The sequence below is a fragment of the Enoplosus armatus genome, chromosome 7, assembly GCF_043641665.1.
Source record: "Enoplosus armatus isolate fEnoArm2 chromosome 7, fEnoArm2.hap1, whole genome shotgun sequence".
Taxonomy (NCBI): domain Eukaryota; kingdom Metazoa; phylum Chordata; class Actinopteri; order Centrarchiformes; family Enoplosidae; genus Enoplosus; species Enoplosus armatus.
This window is the reverse complement of record NC_092186.1, coordinates 5,848,199-5,875,566: the sequence shown is the minus strand read 5'-3', so window position 1 is coordinate 5,875,566 and position 27,368 is coordinate 5,848,199. Positions and strand designations below refer to the sequence as shown.

Below are 27,368 nucleotides of genomic sequence, written 5' to 3'. Positions count from 1 at the left end.
TAGACATTTGGTGGATGTCTGCAGGCGAGATGTTTTCTGGTGAATCGGTAACACACAGTACGTAAAAACAACTGTGATTGAAAGAATTTTTTTTTTATTTGTTAGGTTTTCAATGGAATAACATGAAGACTACATGAGGGCATTCGGGAGCATGGCCCTGATGACATGCTACACAATAAATAGGAGTCACATACTGTATGTTAACTGTGCAACAGTCAGTCTCTTACACACACAGAATGTCAGATGGTTTGGAGATGACCTCTATCATCACCTCATGTTACAGCTCCAGTGGCTTCTCCACGCACGCACGCACACACACACACACACACACACACACACACACACACACACACACACAGAGGGTAAAGATTCCAGTCTTCATACAAAAACACATATATGAAATAATACCATGGTTGCCTGTAGCGCACTAAATAACTGATAGTAGGTGTCATTGGCGTCTCCCTTTTGTCTAAAACAGTCCGACACACAGCAAGACGTCATCACCAAGTACAATTACTTCAAAATATGTTCTTCTGGTTTGTTTTTAGCAGGAAAAGCTGCAACTTGTACACAGAGTAAACACTACACAGTATTTCCTCGAGTTGTTATCCCTATGCAAAAAAAAAACAAAAAACAAAACAAAAAAAAAAAACAGGATACATTTGATTACACTTGACATTAAAGAGAGAAATGTAGCATCAAACTGGCCGTAATGCCGCCTAACTAATCAGGAGATTTAAGCAGAAAAGCTCCCTTTTGAACATTTGAAACGTCCTTTGCATTTCCCTCCATTAAATCAGGCAAATAAAGCCTCAGATAGTGTTTTAGAAATAAATACCGCTTATACCAATAGTTCATACAGGTTTACTCTTAAAACCCTCAGAAATGTGCACTTTGCCAGATGTTTAAAATGGCTTGTGTGTCACTCTCCCAACAGCAGCATGAACTTCTCAAAGCTTCCCCACGCGTCTCCAAACTGCGATGACTCGCAAACTCGTCTCGACATTCCACGAACCTTCTGCTCGCCTCCACCTCACACACATCTCTGACTCTTACACACCGTCCTGTGCTTTCTTTTTCCCCCACATACTGTATATCATCTGTGTCCCAGTCATAGCAGAGTGTTGTACCCAGCACATCTCCAGTCATCCTGTGCTAAATTCCTTCAAAAAAGAAAAAGCTGAATTTAAGCCCTTTGTGTTTGAGTTGGTCCCATATAACAGTATCAGTCTATATGAACAGCCCAACTGAGCGCTACACATGCAAAAACTGATCAAAATGTACAAGTCTCCCTTTCATTACATCCTGCATACAGGACCAAATGTTATCATTTACATCATTAATCAAGAGAACGGCACAGACCATCAGAATTAAATCCTTAGGCTGAGAAATGTTAACACTTAAAACTGGCAGTTTCTGTCAATCTCCAGGTGTTATTGTCCAAATGTCCACGTCACTTGAACTTTACACTGAGAACCAGACTGGATAGTCTTCCTGATGTCCTAGAGGCCCAGCCTCCAGGCACACGATGTTTGATTCAGTTTCCGTTTATCTCCATGGGACCTCCTTTGGGTATGAGCAGGCTCATCCGGCCCGTAGTGCTGGCTGCACTCTTGATCACCTCCATCCATCTGTGAAGACAAGACAGCGGACACAGTTTTAAAACAGTCGCTACACGACTTTAAGGCTGACCTGTGAAACGTACTACGATGTTCTGGGAATTAGAAACAAGTCACATACCTTTCAAAGGTGTACTCGCTTTCTGCCCGGAAAAAGTAAACATGGGACTTGAACTGCAGCTTGAAGACGTACTCCTTGTGAATGCTGTCCGACTCCTCTGGGGTGCTGACGGTGTAGCCGAGCAGGGGGAGGCTAGCCAGCGGGAAGTCGTCCTGCAAGCGGAGATGGGAAACGCTTACTGAATACAGACCCACTTCACCTCCGTCACGCGTTATAAACGCCAGAAACAATACATCTCAGGATGCGTCTGCTGACCTGGTGAGTCTTGTAGAAGAACAAGCAGAAGTTGGTGAAAACGACCCAGAGCTTCTGCCAGCCATTGCTGTTCTTGAACTTCCTCAGGAGGTAACCCGAGAGCTGGTTCTACACAGACGGGGAGAGCAGAACACTGAATGGTAAGACGGTGAGGATTAAGTCAGCCAGTGATTTGTGGCTGTGTGAGAGCGCTTGGTTGTGACATACTGCACTCATTACTACATATAATACGTCTGTGCGTTAATTAGGTTGATGCATGCTCTAACTTTAATATGGAAAGTGAGTTCATTTGTTCTAGTCATATTAATCATGTTTCCTTTCTTGTCTGTTGCTACAGTAAGAGATATTCTCACAAGATGAGAGAAGAAGTTGAAGAAGCTGACCTTTATAAAAAGTGTGAAACGATATGAATGATGATGCGATAAGTGAAACCACGTTCATGCTCGTTTTATGAATCCATGCATTTACAAGAAAACTACAATTAATTAAAACCCTTTTTCAAATTTTTTTCAGCTCTGGCCATTGGGTGTTTTTAGGTATTTAGGTGACATTGGACCCACCAAAGTAACTGCTGAGATCTTTGAATGCGGAGACCAGCCAGTTACTTTGGTGAGTGAACTTTGTCATAACAGATAGACCCAACGGCCCAAGCTACACAGATAAGTTTTCCTTTAATGCAACATTTCTGCAGCGCATCAAAACAAAGCAGGAATCTGCTGCTGTAGCAACTTGTTTTTGAAAATAATTATAATCTAACCGTCTTGTGGTACTTTCAGTTGTTCCTACTCTTTATGTGACAATCTCATAGCTTCCCATAGCTTTTTTATATTGTTACTGCTACTACTTTCTTTTTTAAAAGAAAGGATCAAAATGTTTCAAAGATGTATGTAAAGTAAGATTACTTGTGTCTCAAACCCGACTGGCTGCCTTGTATGGGGTTATTTTTGGTAGTTTCCCATACTCTTATCTTATCATGGTTATTTTTATTTTACTCTGTTTGCTCTGTTGGGTCGGTATAGATTGGAATGGATGTTTTGATGTGGGTGCAGGTGCTGCAACCGGTTTTGATTTTGTATCTTCTGAGATACGGAGGATAAAACATGATGCATCAATCAACAGATGAGGGTGAAATCTCTATAGAGCAAAATGTTTGTTTTTCATTGAATTTAAATATGGTTAAATACATAATTAGCTGTTTTAACTCAGTTATGCTTTCTGAGAATAATTAAACCTCTTAATGACCTATAAAGGGCCCGCGGCTCTGGTACCTGGTTCATGCGCAGGTAATCAGTGAGAGAGAGGTTCTGGTTTCGGTACCAGCAAACATGCGTGATGGTGTTTGGTCTTTGGCCCTGACCGAGGAGATAGCGAGGAGGAAGCTCCGGAGAGACAGCCGGAGAGCCGAAGACTGAGAGGGTGAAGAGACAAAGTGTAGACAAAGTAGACAAAGTGTTAGCGTGTTAGCTTTAAGAGGAAGAAAAAGGGGAACGAAAGAGCAGTTAGGAAGTCCTCCAGGTCTGTGGAGCAAGAATGTTAGTGTCAGAGAAAATACGAGCGAACATTTCTTGCATGCACATTCTTAATATCCTAAATCAAGAACAAAGAGCCTTCCAGACAAACAGCAGAGGCAGGAGAAACACAACAGTGACCAGGGAAAAAAAAGAGGGAAACTGAGAGGGTTAGAAAGAGAAGGAGGAACGCCGAGATGGACTCCAGAGCGATGACGGATGTTTTCCTCGAATCCACCAGTGGTGACGAATGTCATTTACATGTGAGTTTAACTACTTATGGTCTGTGTTTTTTACTTATTCAGTGTGTGTGAATGTGTGTGTGTGTGTGTGTGTTAATGCGGGCAGAGGAGGAGTACCTCCACAGCCAGGCTGTGATCAGACATAGACACGCTGGTGTTGCGGTGCCAGCACACATGCATGGTGGTGTTGGCACGGTGGTGTGTCTGCTTGTCCAGTGAAGTGCGGGAGGAGTTCATGTCATCCTCCGACTCCTGCTCCAAAGAAACCTCGTCAGACGAACCTGAGGGGGGGAGGAGGAGGGGGAGAAAGGAGGAGGCGGGACAGGATGTTTTGTTTTTTTTGGGGAGGAAAGGAATTAACTGTACATTTGAATGCGTGCTGTATCTCATCTCTTTCTTATTCAGCCACATAAAGCACCCTTTTCCCCTTTGCGAGTTCTGTAGTTACTGAACGTCTTCACGTAACACTGAGGTCAACAGAAGCTCTTACGGTTGGAGTGATCGCCGAGGCCAGCGTCAAGGAAGATGCTGGATTTCTCTTGGGACTTCTTGGCCATGTCAATAGCTATGTTCAGATCCTCAATCCACTTCCCCATCTCCACTTTAGAGCTGACATCACAAACATCACAACAGACAGAAGAAAGGGACAACAGTGCACTGAATTATACATGATGATTATTGGTGTGCATTTATAGTACAGGTAGGAGATGTGCGAAAATCTTCACTGTCAATTTATGAGTAAATTTAAGTGAAAATAAACATTAACAATTATCTACAAACGTTGACACGGTTTAAATAAATTCTCTACAGTTTCACTTGTAGTCCAAACAAATAAATAAATAAATAAAACTTTTCTTTCCCCTTCTCACCTGGCAGCCACTACGATGGTCCTCTGAGCAGAGTAGATGGTGAAGCAATGGGGAACTGACCACTCGTTTTCACTTTCCTCAACCTACAAACAAAAAGAGAATTTAAACACATTTGTTTACAATGGCTTTAAATTTAAGCTTTAAGCGATTCTGCATCTTGAGCAATCTGCTAGGTGTGCTTTTTTCTTGGCGATTTGTCTACACAAGCACGAGAGAAGAAGGGTAGGGTTTGGGCATCCAAAGCTGGCAGAGCTCAGTGGACTTACCGGTGCATCCAGCACTATGAGCTGCAGCCAGGGGTAAAGCAGAGACATGCAATGTTAGGAGACCCAGGCCCTTCCTTCTCAACACACTACCAGATCATACTGACACTTCTAACCATCAGGTGTTACTATTCTTCTGACAGTGTACCCAGACCTGTGGTGGGATTTTTACAGGACTGATGTAGGTTAACGGGGGACAAAAGTTTAAAAAGAAGCTGAACAAGAGCTTATATACTCACTATCATGCCATGAAGGGGCAGCTGGCCGTGCACTTTGAACTGATTGGTCGCCGTAACGCCTTTGCTCGTGTAGAGGAGCATGTCTGAGAACTGAGGCAACAGAAACAGTTATTTTTAAGTACATGTTGATGCTTTAATTACAGTTTAAGCAGCAGTAGTTTTGTACTAACCAGGAAAAACATTCTCTGCTGCAGCCCTTTCTTGGTAAGCTTGTACAGACATCCCTCTCGTATGAACTCCTGAGAACACAAGAAGGTTGTCAGATGCTCCACTTTTTACCCAGTTCCCCAGCACCCCCTACCCTCTGCTCGGCATCACTGCACTCACCCTGCCTGGTGCCGTTAAGTTCTCTATACCGATCAGGTCTCTCTGCAGCTCCGTCAGCTTCTGGAAATTCTCCAGCCGGATGAGACTGCTCTGGAGCTGAGTGGCAATCTCGGCCACTTCCTTCAGAGCCTCTGCAAGCAAACAAAAGTGATGTAAATCCAAAATACTTACAACCATCTCAACAGAGCCAAGAGAAGAGATCTCTGAAACTCACGCAATCCATTTTGACCATTTTAGAAAACAAACTGTTGTTATTTGTAGATATTTTGTATTATTGAAGAAGAATGTGAGACGGTGTCTATTATCAATATTAATTATTTAAGCAAGAGGACGTAAGCTGTGGGAAACTCACCCTTGCAGTCGTCGTGATCCCGGTGGGTGGGAGAGTAATGCTTGCATAGTCGCTCCAGGATGAGTTTGTAATGCATGAGGCGCTGGATGGGCTTGAGCAGGAATGTGTTGAGGGGTAAGTAGCAGACTTTCTGCAGTTCAAACTCTTTGTAGACCGTCTCCAGCTTCTTCAGCCTCTTGGTGGCTTTCTCCAGCTCGGTTAGCACCTCATCATGTTTCTGTAGGTAGCTGGTGAATTCCTATAGGGTGACAATAAATGTGTACGGCGTGAAATACGGGAGATTCTGGTCGTCAGCCTGTAGAAGGAGAGTCGATGTTAATTAGAGAGCTCAGCGAAGCATTCTCACCTTAAGAGCGCACATGTTCCTCAGCATCACATCGCCGATTCTCTGGTAGTCCCCTTTGACGTGAGCATTAGAGCGTCCCTCCCTGAGGAAACAAGACAGATTATTAGCATCTCATCAGAGGCGTCCACACCTCTCATCACACAGGCAGACACTGCAGGAGCACCTACCAGAGAGCCAGCCTCTGGTCTAACTCCTTGAGGAAGCCCCGATGGAACTCGTAGATGGGGTCAATGTTGGAGAAGAGGAGGGTCATCAGGCCTTCGGGCATGGCGTTTTCTTTGATCACAGCGCTGCGAAACCACTGGGAGCAGGGACAACAGACAATTAATGCATATATTCTCCTTATTAAAAACAGACTGGTATACGTGATCATGGATGAAAGTGACAATGAGATGGGCATCTCAAGGATGAACTGATAGTAACGTTGTTCGTCAGGCGACTGTAAGGAGTTTTCAAGTCCAACATCATATTAAGGAGAGAATGAAGAGAATTAAACAAAAAGCAGTTTTTATACAGGCACATGTTTCAAATTCAAACTACAAAACCACCCCAAAACCTTACAGGGGTCTCCAACTGTTTATTACACAGAAATGGTTAAAACCTCCTCTGCTGCCATCCCATGTGATTGACTCGTCGTCTCCGTGGTGAACTGTGATTTTATAACTTTACTATGACCAGGACACACACTTTACTATGTGACACACACTTTTAGTCTCTGACTGTGTGGGAATCTGATCCCATCACAGATGAACAAAGGTGCACTGAACTGTGCTGTAACTGAGCTGAGGGAAGAATTATATACAGTATTTCTATATCATATATTTCTAAAAACTGGAAATTCAGGATGTTAATTGTTATACTTTGTCTTTTATCATTTCCATTCTTTTTAAAATCATAAATGTACTTGCTTGATGTTGTATTATTATGTATCTTTACTACCACATTATATAATACATACACATTGAAACTCACCACAGTGATGACCTCGAGGTCTTTCAGGTACGTTCGCTCTGTGGTCAGAATCTCTTTGGCAATGAAGTAGGCCTTGTCGGTGGGATATCGCTGTGGAAGAAGAGGGACATACGTTTCAAAATGGAGTGACGCACAACAATCCCCCATCATGACAAAATTCTTTCAAAAAAGGGAAAGTTTTCCCTCCATTAAATGAACAACATTTTTGAAAATCCCCATCCATTGTTAAAAATTACAAGCAAGGTGAAGTCTGTCTGTTTTCTACTCCTTAAAAATGGGGATAGTGAGGCGGGGGGTGGCAGGGTGGCATGTAAGCACTGTACCTTCCTCCTGCCCTCCTCCTCCTCCTCTAGCCTGGCATTGCTGCCCACCTCGCTCAGGATGGGGCTTTGCAGAGGTGATGGGGCCTGGCCCGGCAGGCTGAGGGTGGACATCTGGAAGGAGGGCGACAGGCAGAGGGGACCTTTGGAGTTGAAGGGTGAGAGCTGAGGGCTGTCCACGACTGAATCTGTGGAAGAGGGAAAATAGAAATTAAAAAATGCAGAAAATTAGTGTTTTAAATCCAAATCCAAATCTAGTCCTAAAAATATTACAGAGTAAGGGGTCAGGAAAGTGACAAAATAAGAGAATCACAAAGGTAAAAAAGAACTCTACACAAACAGGACAAACATGATCTTTTGAAATAGGTGGAGTTTAAATAAACAATCAAGCTGTATGTGTTGCATACAGTGAGTCCAATATACAACCGTAGGTTTCATCTTCACCTAACCTGTTTTTACACAATTATCTTATTTCCTCTCAGAAAAGAAACACTGCCGAGTGCTGCACATTTGTACAAAAACAAGTGGAATGGTTCATCACACACACTGGCCACAAATGAAAGGGGAGACGGCATAGTAGACCACGGCAAGTAATGGTTCCCACATTCCCCCCCCCCAACCCCCGCCATTGTTTTCAGAGCTCTCGACAAGAAGGACAAAATGATTCATTGCCAACTTATACGAGCCCTGATTCCATTTCAGAGAACTGGCTCTTCTGCTGCTTTTGTTCTGCCTGTGAGCTTCGCTACACAACAAATCAGGAAGACAAAACAAGCAGATGAAACGCTAGGCTATCCTCTTTACTGAGTCACAGGTCACCACAGCTGTTCTTCCACTTCTATTAGAGAGAAGAAAAAAAAGGAGTGGGGGAAGGCCGAGAGGGAAAAAAAAAAAAGAAGAAAAAAAAGTTGGTGCTCGACCCGGAAATAATTGCTCACGCAAAGACTTATCAGGAATGTGCCTCGTCTGGAGGGCAAATAGTTGTTTATAGTTTATCTGAAAGGCCCCACAGGGAAAGACACGAGGAGGGGAAGAGAGCGGACGTCGGGCTCCACAGCAGGAGGACGAGGGTTTGCTGAGGAATGACTTGGCACAAAGCCTGTCCAAACAGGGAGCGCGCACACACACACACACACACACACACACACACACACTCAGCTGGAATTAAGTTGAGGAATCTTGTGTACGAGTCCGACCCAACCCCCAACAGCATACGAGTTTGTTGCCTCAAACATAAAAAGCGTATTGACTTTTTGCGTATAGGTTTCTCTTTCTGATGGTGTTACACTGAAGATCACTACATACGAACAGGATACTTCACTTCTCCAGACGGAGTATGTTGCTCCTGCATGTGAAAAAGATTTTTTTGTTTGTTTTTTCATGGGGGAGAAAGGGATCACAAGTTGGACCTGCAGAGTTTCATTTAGTTTTCAAATTATTTGGAAAATGACGAGGCTAAAACAGCACACATATTTTCAGTCTAGTGTCCGAGTATAACCTCAAGGGATCCTTTCTTTTCTCACATATCTACAACACTGTGATAAGATTGTGGTCTGAAGGCCGAGGGCGAGGTGAACTTTATCCGTCATGATCTGGACCGTGCATGATCTTTCATTTCAGCGATGTCTAACCCCGCTGAGCTTTCTGTTAAAGCAGTTGAAAGAATGACATCAGCGCTGCGTCTTTGATTTCAGTCTGCATCTCAAAAAGAATTTTAAGTCTGACATTCATGGTACCCAAAAGTGATTACTTTATTCTTGAGAGGAAAAAAAAAAAAAAAACATACAAACATTAAGTACAGGTTGTTTATAATAATAAGTCAATATACATATTCAGGATTAAGTGATGGTTACTCGATGCCTAAGTGCAGTTAGCTTAGCTGGTTAACTGTCAGTCCGTTATTAATTCAATCTTTAGTTGAGATGTGGGAAGAATCACATGGCAGAAAAATAATAAGAAAAAAGCCATCAAGACAAACCCTTGATCACCTAGTAGACCAACTCTACTCGGTCTACTGGGCAACTGATGGCATCTGAAACAAAATAATGTTCTCGACTCTCCAAGGTGACACAGAAACAACTGTTCACACTTGTGACTGCAGAGAGACTGCAAAAACACTTCTTTGAGTGTTTTTCATAAGGAAAAATAAAAATGGATTTTTGCCATCCTTCAAAATGACAATGAGAACTGGTGAGTATTTAAAAAGATGTATTAATTACTAAAGAGGAAAACTCTTCATTTAGATGGCCCCTTTTCCACAAAGATGTTCACCGGAAACATCCCAACGCTATTGAAAAATTAACAGGAACGTACACCTGAGATACGCATGAAAGCATGTTGCATGAAAAGAGTGAAAGTTAAGTGCTTTAAGGCACTGCGGTGCAAAAACAAGGCTCTGTAACACGTACAGAAAAAGCTAACTTCGCAAACACCAAGTGAAGTCTGCCTTCGGGCAGGTTAAAGAGAGTTCACATGGAAGGAAATAAAAACATCGGACTCTGCAAGTCAAGGCTGTGAGGAGGAAATGACATCAGTGAATTAACGAAATACTACTGATGAGCTTGATATCAACACAGAATTAGCTTTTCGTGTTCGATGGCACAAGTCATTTTCCAGACCAGACACCACAGACATATCTGAGGTCAGGAGGTTGGATAAAAACAACACTTAAAAAAAGCTTTGTGCATACTAGCATGTTAGCGACTGACCACTTGACAGCAAACTATCGTTCCTATGTCAATACTTTAAAAAAACCTACATAAAACAAATCCAGCTAATAAAAAAAGTAATGGGAAAATAATGCTAATGTGCAAAAGACCCCTGTTTCCTTCCAAAAAAACAGAATACCATCGTGTTGGTACCCTGAAGACGAGCTAATACCAAACCCCCAAAACCTGCTAACGTGCCAGAAAAGAGACAAAGCGACATCAATCTCTGATCGTGTGCGGATGGTTCAATAAAAGCTTTACCAAAAAACGTCCAAAAGGGTTTCCTGGAAATTACAAATAAAAGCGCTACATCTAGATGCTCTGCATTCTAACTTTCAATAATTAGGAAGTACTACGTTATCAAACACTATTATTCATGTTTGCTACAGAAGCACAAAGCCTTACATATATGTAAGATGATACATTCAGTTTGTAGAAAGTGGTGTTAACAGTGCACTTAATGGCTCATTAGTACACTGCTTACATTCAATACAAATGTTAGTTGGTGTCTATTTTGGTGAAATATATTTTTAGTCTGATGTGAAGAATGCTGACGACTACTTCAGCCAGCAGATGTCAGTGAGGCACAGAAGTGGCTCCATGGCATGTCATGTTCTTTTAAATACAGGATGCCGGTGGGGATCACTGAACCTGAATGACTTTCGGTTTTATTTTTACCCTGAGATTGGAGGCATGAGATTAGAGAACGATTAATGATTAACATCTACTGGAAAACTCTACCTCTGCACAATAAGTACAATCTAAGAAATTAGAATTAAAAGCCAGATGATGATGAAGTAATAATGAATACTTGACTACTATTATTAAGTATTTTGTAAATTAGTATACCACATTGTTTAAGCTTACTTGTTGGTGATGTTATAGTTAAATTATGGGTGGAAAAAAAACTCTACATAACTTACAAATTTCCTTTAATTAGCTATATCTGTTTCATTAAATTGAAACTATTAAGCCAGGTGATCAAAGTGGAGTTTAACTATATGTATTCAGCAAATGGGAGGCAAACCTAACAAGACATTCCTATGTTAATGTGTACATTAGTGTTTTAATAAAGGATGTGAAACGTGTATTAAAAATATATAAAAGCTTCCAAAGTAAAAGCACAAAAATTGCATTTTCTGAACTGCTTGAGGGATAACCCCAAAACGCATAATCAACATTTGCTCTTAATAGGCTGAATGTTGTTGATAAGACAACTGAAAAAAGACAAGAAAGACTCATTCAAGAATCTCATGAAGATGAAGGCCAAAACTTGATAAGCCAAGTTTCATGAGAAGACAGGAGTGATTTAAAAAACAAAAAAAATGCACCAAAACCTGACCGTAGCAGGGGTGCACCAGGTCAAATCACTGATACAAACTAAACTAATAGTGCTGCTGCCGAAAACCAACATGTGGAACAGCAGACGTTTCCCTCCACTTCGCAGTAGAAAGTTCAAAATGAAATGAAATGAAGTGTGCATCAACACTGATGGGAGTGCGGGCTGTTGGAAAGTACAAACAGACAGCCACATACAGGTTCACACGATGCAACCATCTTTGGTCACAGGTGTTGCTGAGACTACAGTTAAATTGTATTATTAAAGAGTGAGTTATGCTGTTGTGGCTTATTATCATTATTAATTATTAAGTGCTGCACGATTATCTACATTTTAATATGAGGGGATCCAGAGGGGTCTGCGAGTGCCAGGGCCTGCAGGTTGTGGCACTGAAGGAGGAAACCCTCGATTCCACTGCTCCCCGTCAGCGGATTACTGTAAAACAGGTTCTGCTCAGGGGGGAGGACGCTGTCAGAGCCCCAGTCGGAGTCTGAGTCCGAGCTGTCGTTCCCAGAGCCCTCAGTGGCAGTGGGCGGGTAGCTGAGCTGCTCCAGCTGCTCTACCAGGTCACTGAACTGCACAGCAGAGCTGCTCTCGGATCGCACAGAGTACGCCGGGAAGTTGACCATTGAGCTGGCCTCGGACTGAATGTCAGAGCCTGGCAGGCGAAGCGAGGAGGAGTCATGGCCTCCATAACCCACTGACATGGACTCGCCTGCAGAGCTGAGCCCCAGGTTGTCCAGGGAGCTGCACTCGGAGCGGTTATTAGCCAAGGAGCTGGTCTCAGAATGACCAACAATGCTATCAGGGAAGGGATTGGTATTCCCATTCAGGTCCTCGATGCCCACACTAAAGATCCTGTTTTTGCTGAGGTCAGATTCCTCGACATAATCAAACTGGTGTACTTTATCATCAAGCCCAAAAGAGAAGGCCTCGGCCCCCCCACCATAAAAGGAAATTTCAGTGGGATCATCGTCTATGAACTCCTCTGTGACATGCAGTGGCGAGGTGGACATTGAGAACATGGGATTCTGTTTCGTACGCAAAAGCTCCGCCTCAAAAGCCTCAGGTGTAAGAACCCCCTTCCTCTTCCCTCCACCCCCTCCCACCGAGCACCCAGTTCCCCTTCTCCCACCATGCTCATTATCCTCATTGCCATTTTTGGAGGGCTGTGATCTGGATGTGCCACCCTCTAAACACACAAACAAGGGGCTGCAGTGTCCTGCTGCCTGATTGCTAGGGGCACCTTGAAAAGCGTAGTGAGACGGGGAAGCGGCCTTGACAGGTTCTTCCTTCGGGGGGCTGGGGGGTCTGGTAGCTTGCAGAGGGGACTGAAGGTGCTGCTGTTGTTGCTGCTGCTGCTGGGGAGGCGCTGGAGACTGGCTCAGTGAGGACAAAGGCTGGGGCTGAGGTTGGAGTTCTTTTCGCGGGAGGATGCTAGAGATGTGCGCTGGGTGGAAGGACACAGTAGCAGAGGAAGGGGAGCCTTGGACCCTGAGACTGTCATTGAATGACAAGCTCTAAAACAATGTAACACAGCAGGACAAGGACAAGACAGAGGGAGGGAGGAAAAAGAAAGAGGAGAATTGTATTAGTTCATTCATTATTAAAGTTATTAAGTTTTAGTTTCATTTGTTGCACACCTTGTAGCGACACTGACCTGTTTTGGCACATCTGTGGCTAGAGAGCGAGCAGACATTTGTATTTTACTGTTCCTCCTGAACAAGAAACAATTCAGTGGAAGAATTACCATCATGAATGCCATGCGGAAACATTTCTGTGTCAATACTTTGGAAGAATATGTAAGGCAAACAACGTGTCTTTCAGATGAAGTGTGTATATACTGTGTATGGAAACACACACCTCTGGTACGGCGTTCTCTTGGCTCCATTTTCCCTGACATACTCCACAAGTTGCTTCTGAGTCCTTCCACTGACAGAGAAATGTTTTGAATTAAAAACACTGAATAATGAAACGACGGAAACATTTTTCAAGGAAACCCAAGTATTTAATACCTGTATCTGAAGGAAGAGCCTCTAGTGAAGAGGATAGCTTTGGACTTGGGTTGGGGTTGGTCAAACAAACGGAAAAATGAGTGGTATTCCACACAGATCTTCCAAAAGATTTTACACTGGTCTCGACTGGCCATCATAAACTCAAGAGTGTCCTGGTGGGGGCCCTGAACACAAATATGAAAAGAAAGACAAATGAAATCACACACCAAACTGGTCTCCTTCACATTGGATGTGGAATCTGAGAAGTACAGATAACTTTTCTGAATAAATACATGAATCTATTCATTAATACATACATGAACCTCTGGGTGGAGCTTGATCAGGAACCGTTTTCTCTTGAAGCTCAGTTTGCGAATCTTGGACCAATTGAAGGTATTAATTTTTGTGTTGCCCTGGGAGGAAAAAGGGATGTTGACAGAAAGAAATAACCTTTAGCAACATAGTTAAGGGACTGAGGGTCACATCCACAAAAGACAGCTGGTTTGAGAGCAGCAGTCACCTGAAATACTTGAAGGCCCATATGAGAAACAGCCAGATTAATTTTGGTGCCTTCCCGGTCAGCTGCTGGGTGGTAGCGGACGCCATACATCTCCAGTTTACGGGCAATCTCTAGGATTTGGAAGTCGGATTCAGCCGGAGTCTGGCCCCTGGAGCAGACAATATGTTAAACACATCAACACTTGAGTGACAACACGTCCCCTTCATGCTGATCTTGTACGAGCAGCATTCACAATCTGACTTACACAGGAGAGTCTGATTCCCCGATTCATGCAAACTCTTTGTCATAGTCCTATTAGATCTCAGCGCTTTCATATAACACCACTGTACAGACGTAGACAAATGCGATGGACTTACAGACGGTTTCCAAAACAGAAACCGTTTTCTCTTTTTTAACTATGTATCCAAACAGACCAACACGGCGGATTTCTTCTTTTATTTAACTTTTAAATGGTTTAATTTGACCAAATTATACAAAACAATATTACCTATTATAATTTTGTAGACAACACCCATCTAACTGATATCAAAGTAGAGCAAAAACAGAAGAAAGGCAAAGAGTCTGTGCTCATCTCAAACCTTTAAAAACCAAGCGTGGGAATTCCTGGTGTAAGCTGACCTAAATCTGTACAGCAGCATCTCGTCAATAACAAAAGGAAAGTGAATGGAGATAAAAAATTTATACATCACCTAAATTCTTAGGTCTCTGCACTGGTTTCCAGTGTGTCAGAATAGAGTTTCAAATATTGTTGCATAGCTGCAACACTACTAAAAGATTTTGTTTGATTCTGGTTCTCCTGTATATATACACAATGCCAAAAGTGCAGCAAAACATTTGTGTTCCTGTAATCAATAAAAAGGTTTATAATCACAGGCTAAAGTATAGTGTGGAGTCTAGTGTCCATCTTTCTGTTTGATTTATCACATGAAATGCAAACAAAGATGGTATCATGACTCGTGTGCAGAGTTGTGTGTCCTTAAATCCCTTATAACTTCGAGGATTTGAGAGGCATTATCTAAAACCGTGTGATTACAACCAAACAGCATGTTAGGAAGACATATCCATCCAATCATCACCACATTCTAATTTTGTTCATCCGTTAAGCGGTGAAATCTCCTTAGGGCCCTCCCCTGCCCCACTGGCCTTATGGCTAATAGACCGGCCAGAGCAGGCGATTAGGCCAGGGAACTCGCTGCTTCCACTCTGGCAACCGAGGGAAGAGATTAGCAAAGGTCTTTAAAGCCGCCTAATACACTGGGTTGAAAAGAGCCCCTATTGGCCATAGGATAGCACTGAGCTAACAAGGAGGCTGGTGGTGGGAAAAGTGCAGCGAGTCGTTTGTGAACTGGAACCCTCTCATTATGGTTGTTTAGCCAGAACACACAGTTGTCTCAGTTCAGTTACCTCATCATAGCCAACACTAAACATAAAAAAAAGGGGCACAGACAACGTGCCACTATTTTATTTACTATTGTTTCTTTTGTTGTTTCTTATGCTCTGCAACTATGTTATATAATTACTTAAAATGCAAAAATCAAATTTAGATGGTCCAAAAAGGTAGGAAGCAGCAATATGTAGTTAACACTCAAACTTTGCGGTTCGTTTAATATTTAGCTTAAAATGTTCAGGAAAGAGTGGCAGTGATTTCTAGTACACTCCGTACTTTTCAGCATAAACAAATGCAAGTGAAAACAATATATTCACTCAAGCTGGTCATATATTAACTCAACCTTCCAGGGAAGCGAGTCTGTGTATTATTTTTCACATCTTGCAACAGTAAAAGGCAACGCACTACTGTCATACTGTTGTGTTGTCAATTTTTTTTACTTCCACTGCTTCTCAGAGCAATGAATAACCACACACACACCCCTGAAAGTATAATGTGGAGTCCAGTGTCCATTCTGCAATCTTTTCTTTTTGATTTATCACATGAAATTCAAACAAAAATCGTATCATGACGTGTATGCCGACTTGTGTGTCCTTAAATCCCTTATAACTTTGAGGATTTGAGAGGCATTATATAAAACCATGCGATTACAACCAAAACAGCACAATATTATGGCCCTGCTTGGGAACGAGGTCAAACCGGAAAAGTCCCTGTCCTCGACTGTGCTGTGTCCGTCCATGTCACCATAAACTGGCTAAACACGTGGTCAGGAGTAGAACACAATAAATCACAGGTCCTCTCGTTTGTGTACCTGTACTTAAAAACACTAAACGTAATCATAGTAGTGCAGTGCTTTTTATTTCCAGTTTGGACTTTGCTTTATTTAAAGTCACATGTGTTAGAGACTAAAGGAAAACCATGAAAAAAAATATGACAAACTGCACAAGGGACTTGAGCAGAAGTGCACAGTCAGCAGCTGCGACACAACAATCTGCTGGCCGCCTGCTGCTCAGCTGGTCTCTTTGTGGCAGGGATGAGACACTGCGCAGCAATAAATGTGTACTTGACGGCTTTAAACGTAACCGTTTGACTGACATTGTTTATATCAAGAAAATATGCAGCCACAACAACGGAAAGGCGGGTCGATAAGGCAAAGCCAAAATACAAACACGACGTCACGCAGCCTCGGCTCGACGTGAGACAACGAGGTATAGGACAGATCAGAGGGAGCAACTTACAGGTGCCTGCGGTGGAGCTCCATGATCCTCTCCTGCACCTTCTCTTGGTAAGGCAACAGCTTGTTCATCCTCAGGAAGTCCCGGTCTGCTGCATCGTCGTAGTCGCCAATCTCGGCTGCGGTTTAAGGAAGAGCAAAACATCTGTTTGTCTTTGTACATCAACGTAAACATCTATTAAGTGAGGTCGACTGACGTTATTTTGAAAGTGTGCACACGTTCGTTTTGATAGGGTTTTAGATCAATACCAATGATTAAACTATTTCTTTAATTATCAAGTTCTATGAGATTCCAATGATGAGCCTTATTCTTCTGGATCTATAAGACTTTCTCTTTGCTTTTCATTGATGTTAGTTAGTCATAAATCCTTCACACAACAGATGTTTTAAATACTGCAGAATGACGTTGAAATGCAGTCATTAAAAGAACTGGCTTAATCTGGCACAATATATTTGAATATTGTCACTGGCAAGTGAACAAACTAAATATTTGTAGTAAAAATAGCATCTTAAAACATACACTGGACAAGGTGAGAGGCCAGCAGGGCTCCGGTATTTTCTGTGCAGATCAACCTGCCCTCCACCAGATCTCTTTTCATCTGCAGCGAGAATAAGTACCTAGAAAAAAAAAGCACAGAGGCTTATTGTCTGTCTGTTCAAGAGACACAAATTAGCACAAAACAAGCTTATCATAGATTATTTAATGTCTCTTTATCAAAGTTAAATGGCATTTAACGGCCCAACTCCTCAACTCTTAAATGTCATTGTTTATTAATGTAAAAAATACACAAGCCTAGACCCCACCCCCCCATTGAAATTGTATTACACCCCCCCACACACACACACACATTTCTTGGGTTTGTTGTTAAAGCAAAATAAATACAAGCAGTGACACACTTTCTTATTGACGGCAGCACAGCATTAAAAAGAATTTCAACATTTTTGGGAGGACAAATATTATGATGCCCTGAAAACCATAATCGTGAGCTTCTGAAAAGGCAAAAAAAGTGTGCAAGTCTTTCTAAAGCCTCTCTACACAGGCATGAGATAAAAGTAATATCCAGTAGGAAATTACAGTCACTGACCTTGTGTACTCCTCCTGCAGCTGACCCGGGTCTGGAGGAAAGAATTTCACTGACAGCCTAAAAAGCGCATTCGCTGGTCCTGAAAAACACAAAAACACATCATCAGCACACAAACACATTTTCAATGGGTGGAAACTGAGCTAAGATTTGAGCTCACTTACTTCTGACTTGTTTCACAACAGGTTTTGTGGGTTCTAGCCAAACCTGAGGAGAGAAAAAAAAAATAGTGTCATCTTCACAATATTACAATAGAACTTTTTACAAAATGTGACAGATGGAGGCAGCTCTAGCTTCAATGACTGCCTCACTACATAGTGATTGTACAGTGTGTCAGCATCTAGAGGAGAGTAGAGTGATGTGGCAATGTTGTGGGCAGGAGCAGCCTGCGTGCCCTATTCCATCTGGGTCTGATTGAGGGAGGAATGTGCTGGATCCAGACAGATATATTAAAACATCAGCTGATATTTGCCTGAATCCTTCTCTCAGTTCATAGTTACATGCATGTGTTTGGGCATCCAAATAAATTCAGGAAATGTACAGATACTGGTGCATTTGGGTTTTGGACTGTTGGTTATATTTGCTGAGGCCAAGGTGATGTTTTCATTTTTCAATATTGATCCTGATGTTTTCCAGATGAAATAATCAAATCGTTTAACTGAAAAAAATAACTTGCATGAAATATTAGTATATTAGTATTAGTATATATATATATATATATGTATGTATATTAACATAATGTTTGTTGTTATTGTTCTTTTAAAGCTATAGCTGCCTGAATGATGGATACTTCTCTAAACTGACATTAGCATCAGGTCCACACATCCTGTTTGCAAAACATCACATAGTATGTTTGTTTTTTTTTACTCTGCCAGATCACATAAATTTGGTAAAAGCATTCAGTTTGTTAATGGAGTGTTGACACCTGGCTCAGCAGCAAAGCTACATGAGGCGAAGGAACCAGGAGACTGACTAACATTTAACTAATTAACATATAAGAGTTGTGGATGTTCAGTTTAGGCTTGTGGCATCATCAGCAATCCGCTGACACACCTGATATTAGCTGTTGTTTCCAGACACCTGTCTACACCTACCAATCTACCTGCCACTGATGGAGGTTTAAAGTAAAACCAAAAGCTTAAACCTTCAATGATGCCTCTATCCTTTTATGGGAGTAACTCTACTCTTATATGTGGCAAAGGGACGCTTAAAGGAAAACAGAGCAGCCAAATTTTAATTTGTTTTAACTTTGACTTAGATTGTCATTTACTTAGTTGGTTAGAGGCATTAAAGTCTTTATATATTTGCATTTGCTGCCGGGCCTTGGTTTTAAACATATTGCTCAACTCTTGTCATGTGAAAGCTTTTTTAAAAACAATACTGCAGAGCAACAAATGGACTGTATATATGCAGAATGGCTTTTCACTGCTCTTGCAGTTTAATATATGAGCCAGTGGGTTAACACCTGCTCCATTCTCTTTGAAGAAGCTATACAGTATGTTTGCCTCACAAAGAACTTGTAGGTGGTCTTGAATTCCATTTATGTTTCTGGAAGAATGAAACAATGGAAAGTCTGACATTTGTCGAGTTAAAAATATTCCTAGATTATATGCTGCTCAAGTCCAGTAAAACAATCCTACATCACTGTAGAAAGCTAAAGAAGAGTCATCATGTTGCCATCAAGCTGTGACCTTTGACCTTTGAAACAGACTGCTGCCTTTGCTGGTCGGTACTTAACTGACATGTTTAATCAATTTGCATGTCAGTTTCTGGATATTCAAAGTGTCTGTTTCAAACAGGAAACAGAGGACACAGTTGCTGGTGTACATACCCAGTTCATCTGCATGTTCTGAAACTCCAGGCCAAAGTAATCACTCTCTATGAGGTTGCCTCTCAGGAAAACCTCAGAAAGGAGGGCCTGTCCAAAAGCTTTTGGCTGGAAGAAAAAAAACAGAGGAAAAGGAATCATTATTTTCATCACTATGTCAACACAAAGATCTTAAAAAGTCCACTGACGATACATCTTACAATCTCAATGGAAAGAGAAAGTGCATTGTTTTGACTAAAAAGAAGTTTGAACAATATAGCTCGTCAACATAGGTGATTAACAGACATCACTGTCATCACTGTTTTTTTAAGCTTAGGCTGGGATGAGAGAGGTCATGCTTGTGTTCAAAGTAAACACAGAATAAACATTGTCTGTGTGGTGCAGAAAATATTTGGCATCTGTAAATGATCCACCTCATTGTGTGTTTCATGGCTGCCTATGTTCCGTCTGTCAATTTAAATAGTTTCCTTGACATGGATAAGCAAGTAAACTGCAAAAAAGTGTGGATTGTACATTAACCGTTATCTGGCCCTGGACAGACTGCAGCAAAAATCACAAGCAGGAAATCTGCCTAAGTTTACCTTCTCAACGCTCTGGGGTTTGTTTTCACTAAATGAAGAACTAATTACTATGTACTAAGAACACACTGCAGTTGAGGTTTGGAGTCCCAGCCTGTAACTTTTTGAGAAAATTATAGCCTGAAACATCTGGTTGTAATGTAAAATAGTATTTTTAAAAGCCTTATAAAAAGAACTGCTTTGCATTAGCTACAGTAAAGCATTACAGCCCAGAAAGCACCAGGAGATTTTACTGTAGTTAGTATTTTCATTACTTTGATTCAATCATATGTTCTGCATTCACAAAACCTATAAATTGCAGGTGAAACCTACTGACACAACATCCATAAATTTAGGAATCTATTGTAAAAACACCCCTTTTTCCGTGCATTTACGGTGTCTAATTACAGCTGATCTCAACCAGAGAGCAAAAACTGGTGTGTTAAAATACTTTGTCTGGGTTGTCTTTGTGTGCAGGCCAAACATACTATCCAGACAGCAACAGCAAGTACTCAAAATGTATAAGCAGCCAAACGAAAGACACATTTTGAGGTATTCTGTCTCGGTTGGACTCGTTTAGTGGGGTTCAGTGAATGCCAATTCAATGTAATCACATACTGAGCTCTAAGCAGATGGAACCAATGCCTAAAGTGCTTTGTAAACAAAGTTATTAGAGCAAAACCAAACCTTCCCTGTGGATTAAGACAACACTTCCATATAATAATCCAGTAAATTCAGGCTAACCAACATCTATACTGCAGATTTAAAGCACAAATAGCAATGTTTAACAGGTATAATCAGCCTAATCACTCCTCCAACATGGGATTTAAAAAATTGCCGCCTTTTCTCCACCTTAAAATATTTTCTTTAACCAAGCCGTGAAAAATCATAACTAGGGTGACTGGTTTGATTAAAAAAAACAAAAAAAAAACTGATTGTTTTACTCCTCTGTGAAGTAGTCATGAGCAAACTACTCTGTGTTGACTGGTGTGCTTTCAGACGCCCCTCCTTTGCTTTACTCATTAACCCTCTGCAGGAATGTAAAACTGCATTCACAGCCCTCTGGTCTGGAGGAAGAGTTAAACCCTCCTCTCGCACATTCAGCTTTATCTTCCACAGTCTGAGACGGAGGGATGACAGTTTCACAGACCTATTTGAGGCCAGACAGCTAGCAAAAAGGACAAGGTGCACTACTGAAACCACCCTAATATCCTCCTGCATGAACACACAAAAAGTATGCACTGTATCTACCGCATTTTATATGCAGAATAATTTCATCACAACGCAGACTTGTGCAGAGAATTTCCCTTCAAATAACTTGCTCTTCCTCCAAATTGGGTTATCCGTGTGTGGAAATCTGTATACACTGCGGGCAGTCACGCAGTCCATATACCACTGCAGGGATCCCTGCTGGGCATTTCTGCATTCAAGAGCAGTAACAAAAAGTGAGAAGAGGGAGAAATAAAGCCATGTGACAAACGCGACAAGCCAAACCTGAATTCAGAGCAACAAGATGACAAGTAAACATCATATAAATGTAAAGTGTATATGATCTGTTGACTTAATGAGCTCCTGCAATATGCAGAGGGCTCGAGAGACACTTAGACATATTATTAACATTGTGACATGCAACGTAATTTTCTAGGCTATTGGTTAGAGCAAATACAATTCAATTTAGAGTCCATTAATTGATTAACAGAAAATTAACCGACAATTATGAAGATATCTATCAAACAAAAATGCCATGCATTTCCTGGTCCCAGTTGATGATTTGCTGCTTTTCTCTGGTTTATGTTATTGCCCTAACCCGAGAAATATTTTGACTGTTGGTCAGACAACACAAGCGATTTAAAAGATGGTACCCTGTGAATCCTTCCAGTTTAGTCATCAAGTCACAATTAACATAACTCTCAACAATAATTTCTCAATTTCTGGGGAGTGTAAATATCTTCTAAAAGCACAAAAACTCATACTAAAACATTGTGAAATTACTACGAGAATATTTAATACAAAATAAAAAAATATTTATATGTAAGAAAAAAATATTGAGGTATTTCATTTGGTCAACATTCCCCAACCCCATCCATGATTTATCTTAACCCACTCTGCCGTGCAAACACATGTCAGCGGTCTGCTACCTAAAAGCCCAGCTGGCATTTTCAGGTCAAGCACGTTGGCGATGTGACAGTGAGATCAGTTTGTTCACACTGAACTTGTGGTATGGACCGCAGTCTCATCTCTGAGCTCTAACATTAAGGCAGGTCAGTGGGTCAGTCAATCAAGCTCCGAAAGCAGCAGGGATTATGACAAACAGATGTTTCACTGGAAGACAAATCTCCTCCTGTGTGTTTGAAAAGCAGCCAGCAACGAGGGAGGAGGACTGCCCTTCTCGTGCACAGAGAAGAAAACCTACAAAAACACAGGGAACCCAAACATCATCCCGCCTAATTCAAACCCTGGGCTTGGGTGTACCTTGCATGACAGGTTAAGCACGGTTCACCAAACAGTAGTTGATACTCTCCAGCCACCAGTGACTGGCAGGGAACCTCCTACTGACAGCAGGGGTGTGTTGGGGCTTGCATTTGGCACAGTGGGACGTACGTTGTTTAGGACTTGCCGTCTGGAGATTTCCTGCTGACATACATATTAAAGCTCGCCACGAGGACACATTTCAAAGATCAACAGGTTGTTTGATGCCTTTCTTCACTTAAGGGAAACTTTCATTTTAAATAATCAGTGCTGATTTCTTCTCACTACCTGGCTTCAGTTGACTGTCCCTGTGCACAGTTGGCCAGATAAACACGACACAGTGGTAATCAGGATCAGATGTGCTAGTGCGCCTTCTGCTCAGGTCACCTGTGTAACCCAGATACTTTGCAAACTAAACTTTGCCTCCAAAAAAAACCTTTCTAGGTGGGACCTCCTTGAGTGGCAGCCAAGTACTCCCAGCGGCACAAAAAAATACCAGAACAGTAACTACAGGAGAGATCAGTAATGTGCAGAACAAGGGATCGTTTCAGATGTTAAACAAGTCCTTCTAGGCACAGCCATTAGGTTGTTTAGCTACTTCAGTATACAGTGGGATAGTGTGAGTGCTTTGTAGAGATGAGAGCTTAGAGCTGCTCAGCTGTAGTGGTTGTAATGAAGAGCAAGAGTGCTCCTTTTTTGAGCATGTACATGAAACAGATCCACCCATTACACAGATAATTAGACTTTTGTATTATCCCCAGCTATACTAGTCTGATATAACATTATCTCAAAAGAATTAAAATGAAACACCAGTATCTTTCTTTTTACACTGTCCCCACCTCATCTAAGTCAATCTTTGTACGAATGGTTAAAAGATAAAAACCATTGAGTTTCAGCTTTCTCAAGTGACTAAAAGTGATTTCTGCTACAGGCCAGTGGTTGAAATTCCAAACTTTCGGCAGGACCTCACTCCTGAGTGTGCCCCCTCCCCCACAACCCAGACTCAAACTTTGTACCGGCCATGACTGCTCCCTCTGAACTGCTCTTTTAACACCAGAGGCTGCCCCTCGGTCTCCCCCAACCCACTTGGTTGTCAACCTTGCTATTTATGTGCTTGTTTGCTAACACTAAAGCAAAGCCTGCCTGGAACCCCTCCCGCCGATGCCCCGACTGTACTGCATTTTCACACGGCTGGGTTTCACATCCCACCCTCAGCTTCTTTTATTTTTTTTTGTTGCAAGTTTTGAGCTGGAAGTTACGGCCAGCAAAAGGGGGCTGGCTGTGCTGGATAAAAGAAGCCTGTGTTTCCCTGCCCTACCGGCCCTGCCTCCCTGTCCAGAAACCACAAGGCTGAGCTTTCTCCTGCGCTGGCTGTGGGGAGGAGCCTGTGGACGAGAGCCATGCAAGCAAATGTCTGCTGATGATGACGACCATGCTAGGTACCTGCAGCAGATGAAGGCCACACATCAAAGTACACACGCTCTGATCCAATTTGTCTGTTGTGGTTCCAGACTAAAGACATTATGTAACCATAAATACATGTATTCTATCACACCATGTGTTCATACGGTTCTCCATTATCATGAGATGAAATCTGTAAAGCATTATAGGTATAAAGCATGACAAAGCCAGGTGCAAGTGTGCCCTAAAGAGAGCAGAATTTCACCACATTTTTGACAAGAGAGTATTCATGCTTCGCTGCACAGTGAGAGACGAAGGTAATGGCATGGTAAAGACTGTAAACAATTGTATAAGGTATTTGAGCAGCTGAGCAACCAAAATGCCACAATGAGGGGAGGCAGTTGTTTGAAGGCCACAACCATTTCAAAAATGTTCTGTATGTATCTATTTTTGCATACAGTACGCATGAGGGAAAACTACAAATAACAACAAGTTATGCCACTTCATTAATTTATCTTTAAGGGAGTTGTGGTCACATAAACATAAAACTAATAGCAGTTCTTTTTAAGTGAAAATTAAACATAAGTCATGTAGCAGATGTATAGCTCTGCAGCCATTCTGTACATAGACATAAATACCATCCTCCCACCAGCCAACGACCACTCGGTATGAATGAAGAGAAAAATTAAGCGTTGTTGGACAGCGGTGAACAACAGAGGCCATCTTGTTCTCTGCAAACTGCAGTCTGCTTGACAACAGGATTGCCGTCATTCCCCTTTTGCAGCCATGTATTTCTGTCTGCCATCTCCTATCAACACCATGTCCAGAGCTCACTTTGAACTCGCCACGCCAACTTCAGTCGTCTCTCAGTATGTGAAGCCGAATATCTCCCTAATGCAGACAAAAAACAACTTCTTGAAACTTCCTCTCCTCCAGACTGAGCAGCGCAGGGACCCCACGACCACACAAATTAAACTTGTGTCTGTCACATTCTATTAGTTTAAGACTTTGAGACAACATATGGTGCATAAGATTATGAAATGTCTGTCTCAGCAGTGCCCCCACACTTCATCTGCCAGAACCGTTATTGTTGTGGCTACGCAAGGATTTAAGAGTAGTTCCACAAGTTAAATGCATTAACCTATTCTAGGAGAATTAGTATCAAATAAGTCCAGTTAAATCACACGACAAATTAAAACTCCTCCATCGATCAGTCATTAACACGGTTGTTTATTCATTGTGGAGACTCCACTTTGATCACTTTGATACTTTCCCTCCCACAGAAAAGACAGGAAACTTGCTCTGATATAGTGGCTTCCTTATTGCTTCCTACTTGCCTTCTGAATGACTCCGGCAGCAACTTGGCAAGTAAACACAGGAAAGCAGTGTAAAACTGTGGATCCAAAAGTTCAAACCAACTGCCAATCTTTAAAGAAGGGATTAACTTCTCTGTAAAGTAATTACAGCTATCATTCTTGGTTATAGATTAATCTGAAATTAAATTGTAGCTCATAATTTCAAACTATCAGTGTAACTTGCCTTGCACTGTATGCTCCTGTACTTATTCTAAAAGAAAAATATCAGCTCAGCTGGATGTCACTGCAGGGGGTCAGTGATAACACTATGCAGTTACTTGCTGTAGTTGCAGTGATGATGGCAGAGCAAGACCTTGAAAAACACCCTGTTCTGTCTGCCCATTTCATCAACCTTTAAGTTAAATCAGAAACTCAGACAACACCGGGCTAAGAGAGGCTAGAAAATGTAATGCCTGATGCTGGTCATTACAAAGCAAAACCCATCAAAGCAAGTCTAGACCGCCATGCTGAGGACTACACAGGTTGATAATGGATGTTTCCATTGAACACACTTTCATTCACATGTTCAAGCTTGAGTCCTGGATGGCCACAGGAAATAAAACTACTACGACTACTACTACTTGGGCCTTGAGCAGAAATCACAGCCAAGAAACTAAAAAGTGCCCTGGTGAGTTACACTAAGTTGCCCGAATAAGAAGCCTTAAGGAGGAAGGAGGATTTCAGCACCAAAGCCATGTGGCAGCTGTCACAAACCCAAGCCACACGCAACCAGGGTAGCTCATGACAATAAAGGCTAGATGTATCCTGCTGTGTAACAAACTGCAGGCTTATCGCAGTGTAAATAAAAGAGGGTGTGAGGGACACAGTGAGGCTGCGCAACAGTTGAGGAGAAACTCACGTCTATATCAAAGAACTCCTGGGAGTCGTCCAGCCCCTGCACCCGGATCTGTAGTCCGCGCCCATGGCTTTTGCTCCCGCCGATCATGTTGCCACCGAGGCTCTGGCCCGGCTCCAACGTGCTGATACCAGCATTGAACTGGGCTCCCAGCCTTGTGCCAGGGGTCTGCAGGACCCGGTATGAACCCTCGGTTTCCCCCATTACTGCACCGAGCAGCTCCCCCTCAACTTCACTCCTGCAAACACAGGGAGGACAACAGAAAATCATCAGCGAAATTGGTGGTGGTGGTGGTGGGTGAGAGTGCAAAACGCGATGAAACCTTTGCAGTTAAAACAATTTTGTCAGCGGCAAAGTAAATCTGTCATGAATGTTGCGAGGTGACTCCAGGTGAATACCGGTTTCACATAGTTTCTCCAAAAAAAGTAGTCTGTCTGCCTGAAACTGTTAAAAGGACATGTGAGACTCATTCATAATACGTGTAACACGTACAAGTTGATAGCTAATATTCACCTAAGCGCGTGTAGGTTAGCCTAACTCGAGAAGACGACATTAAAAAAAAAAAGAAAGTACAAAAAGAAATGACTGCGTACCGACTTTACGTTGCATGCGGGCCTAACTGGGTCAGTGAGGCTTGAATGTTGCAGCCACCAACAACTTTAAAGCGAGGAAAACCAACGGAACGACATTCAAGAGCCACACAAAACAAAACAAAATAAGTACAATGTGAGTTTTACTTTCTTTTTTTTTTATTTTGGGAAAGGCAGCTCGGTAGACACTAGTTTACCGACGAGAGGCAAACCGACGTATTAATACACCCTGACACCGAGTTTTTTCTCCGAAAAAAAGTCGCCATGTTTGAATATCTAAATATGATAATATGCCCAAAAAGTAGAATTAAACTTACCGTTTTGCCTGTATCGAAACTAAATCCTAAAAGTTTGTTACACCGAGAAGGACATTACTCCAGTCCATGGTCGTCGTCGTCGTCGTCCAACGGAGTGCGCACTCAGACTAGCCTGTGATTGGCTAAAGCCGCCCCCTTCGTCCTGCTATTGGTTGAAATGTGGCTGAAGGATTGTAGGCTGAGGAGCGAAGATTTACCTTCCTTTACTTTAAATAGCCTCGATTGATGGAGACTAAAAGCCTGTACGCCTGACAAAAAAAAATTAAAATAAATACATGTTGTGGATTTTTAATAAGGC

The 27,368-nt window shown here is 42.0% G+C and overlaps 1 protein-coding gene across 2 annotated transcripts; it reads right to left on the bottom strand.

The window, feature by feature from the left end:
- Positions 1–72: 72 nt before the first annotated feature.
- On the bottom strand, positions 73–27,155 carry farp2 (FERM, RhoGEF and pleckstrin domain protein 2). Of its 2 annotated transcripts, XM_070909052.1 has the most exons (29): positions 27,071–27,155; positions 26,167–26,401; positions 19,529–19,633; positions 17,862–17,904; positions 17,701–17,779; positions 17,136–17,233; positions 16,620–16,734; positions 13,995–14,142; positions 13,792–13,887; positions 13,496–13,659; positions 13,344–13,412; positions 13,141–13,198; positions 12,727–13,000; positions 7,437–7,621; positions 7,114–7,203; positions 6,309–6,442; positions 6,142–6,223; positions 5,796–6,033; positions 5,444–5,574; positions 5,287–5,355; positions 5,117–5,206; positions 4,881–4,901; positions 4,615–4,697; positions 4,236–4,354; positions 3,863–4,026; positions 3,264–3,437; positions 1,996–2,103; positions 1,741–1,892; positions 73–1,631 (listed from the first exon to the last, which is right to left on the bottom strand). In XM_070909052.1, exons 2-29 carry the CDS (start codon positions 26,365–26,367, stop codon positions 1,538–1,540), a joined length of 3,384 nt encoding a protein of 1,127 aa, XP_070765153.1. In that variant the 5' UTR covers positions 26,368–26,401; positions 27,071–27,155; the 3' UTR covers positions 73–1,537. The 2 variants fall into 2 exon arrangements, with proteins under 2 accessions (XP_070765153.1, XP_070765155.1); XM_070909054.1 differs by lacking the exons at positions 3,264–3,437; positions 4,881–4,901.
- Between the last annotated feature and the right edge of the window lie 213 nt (positions 27,156–27,368).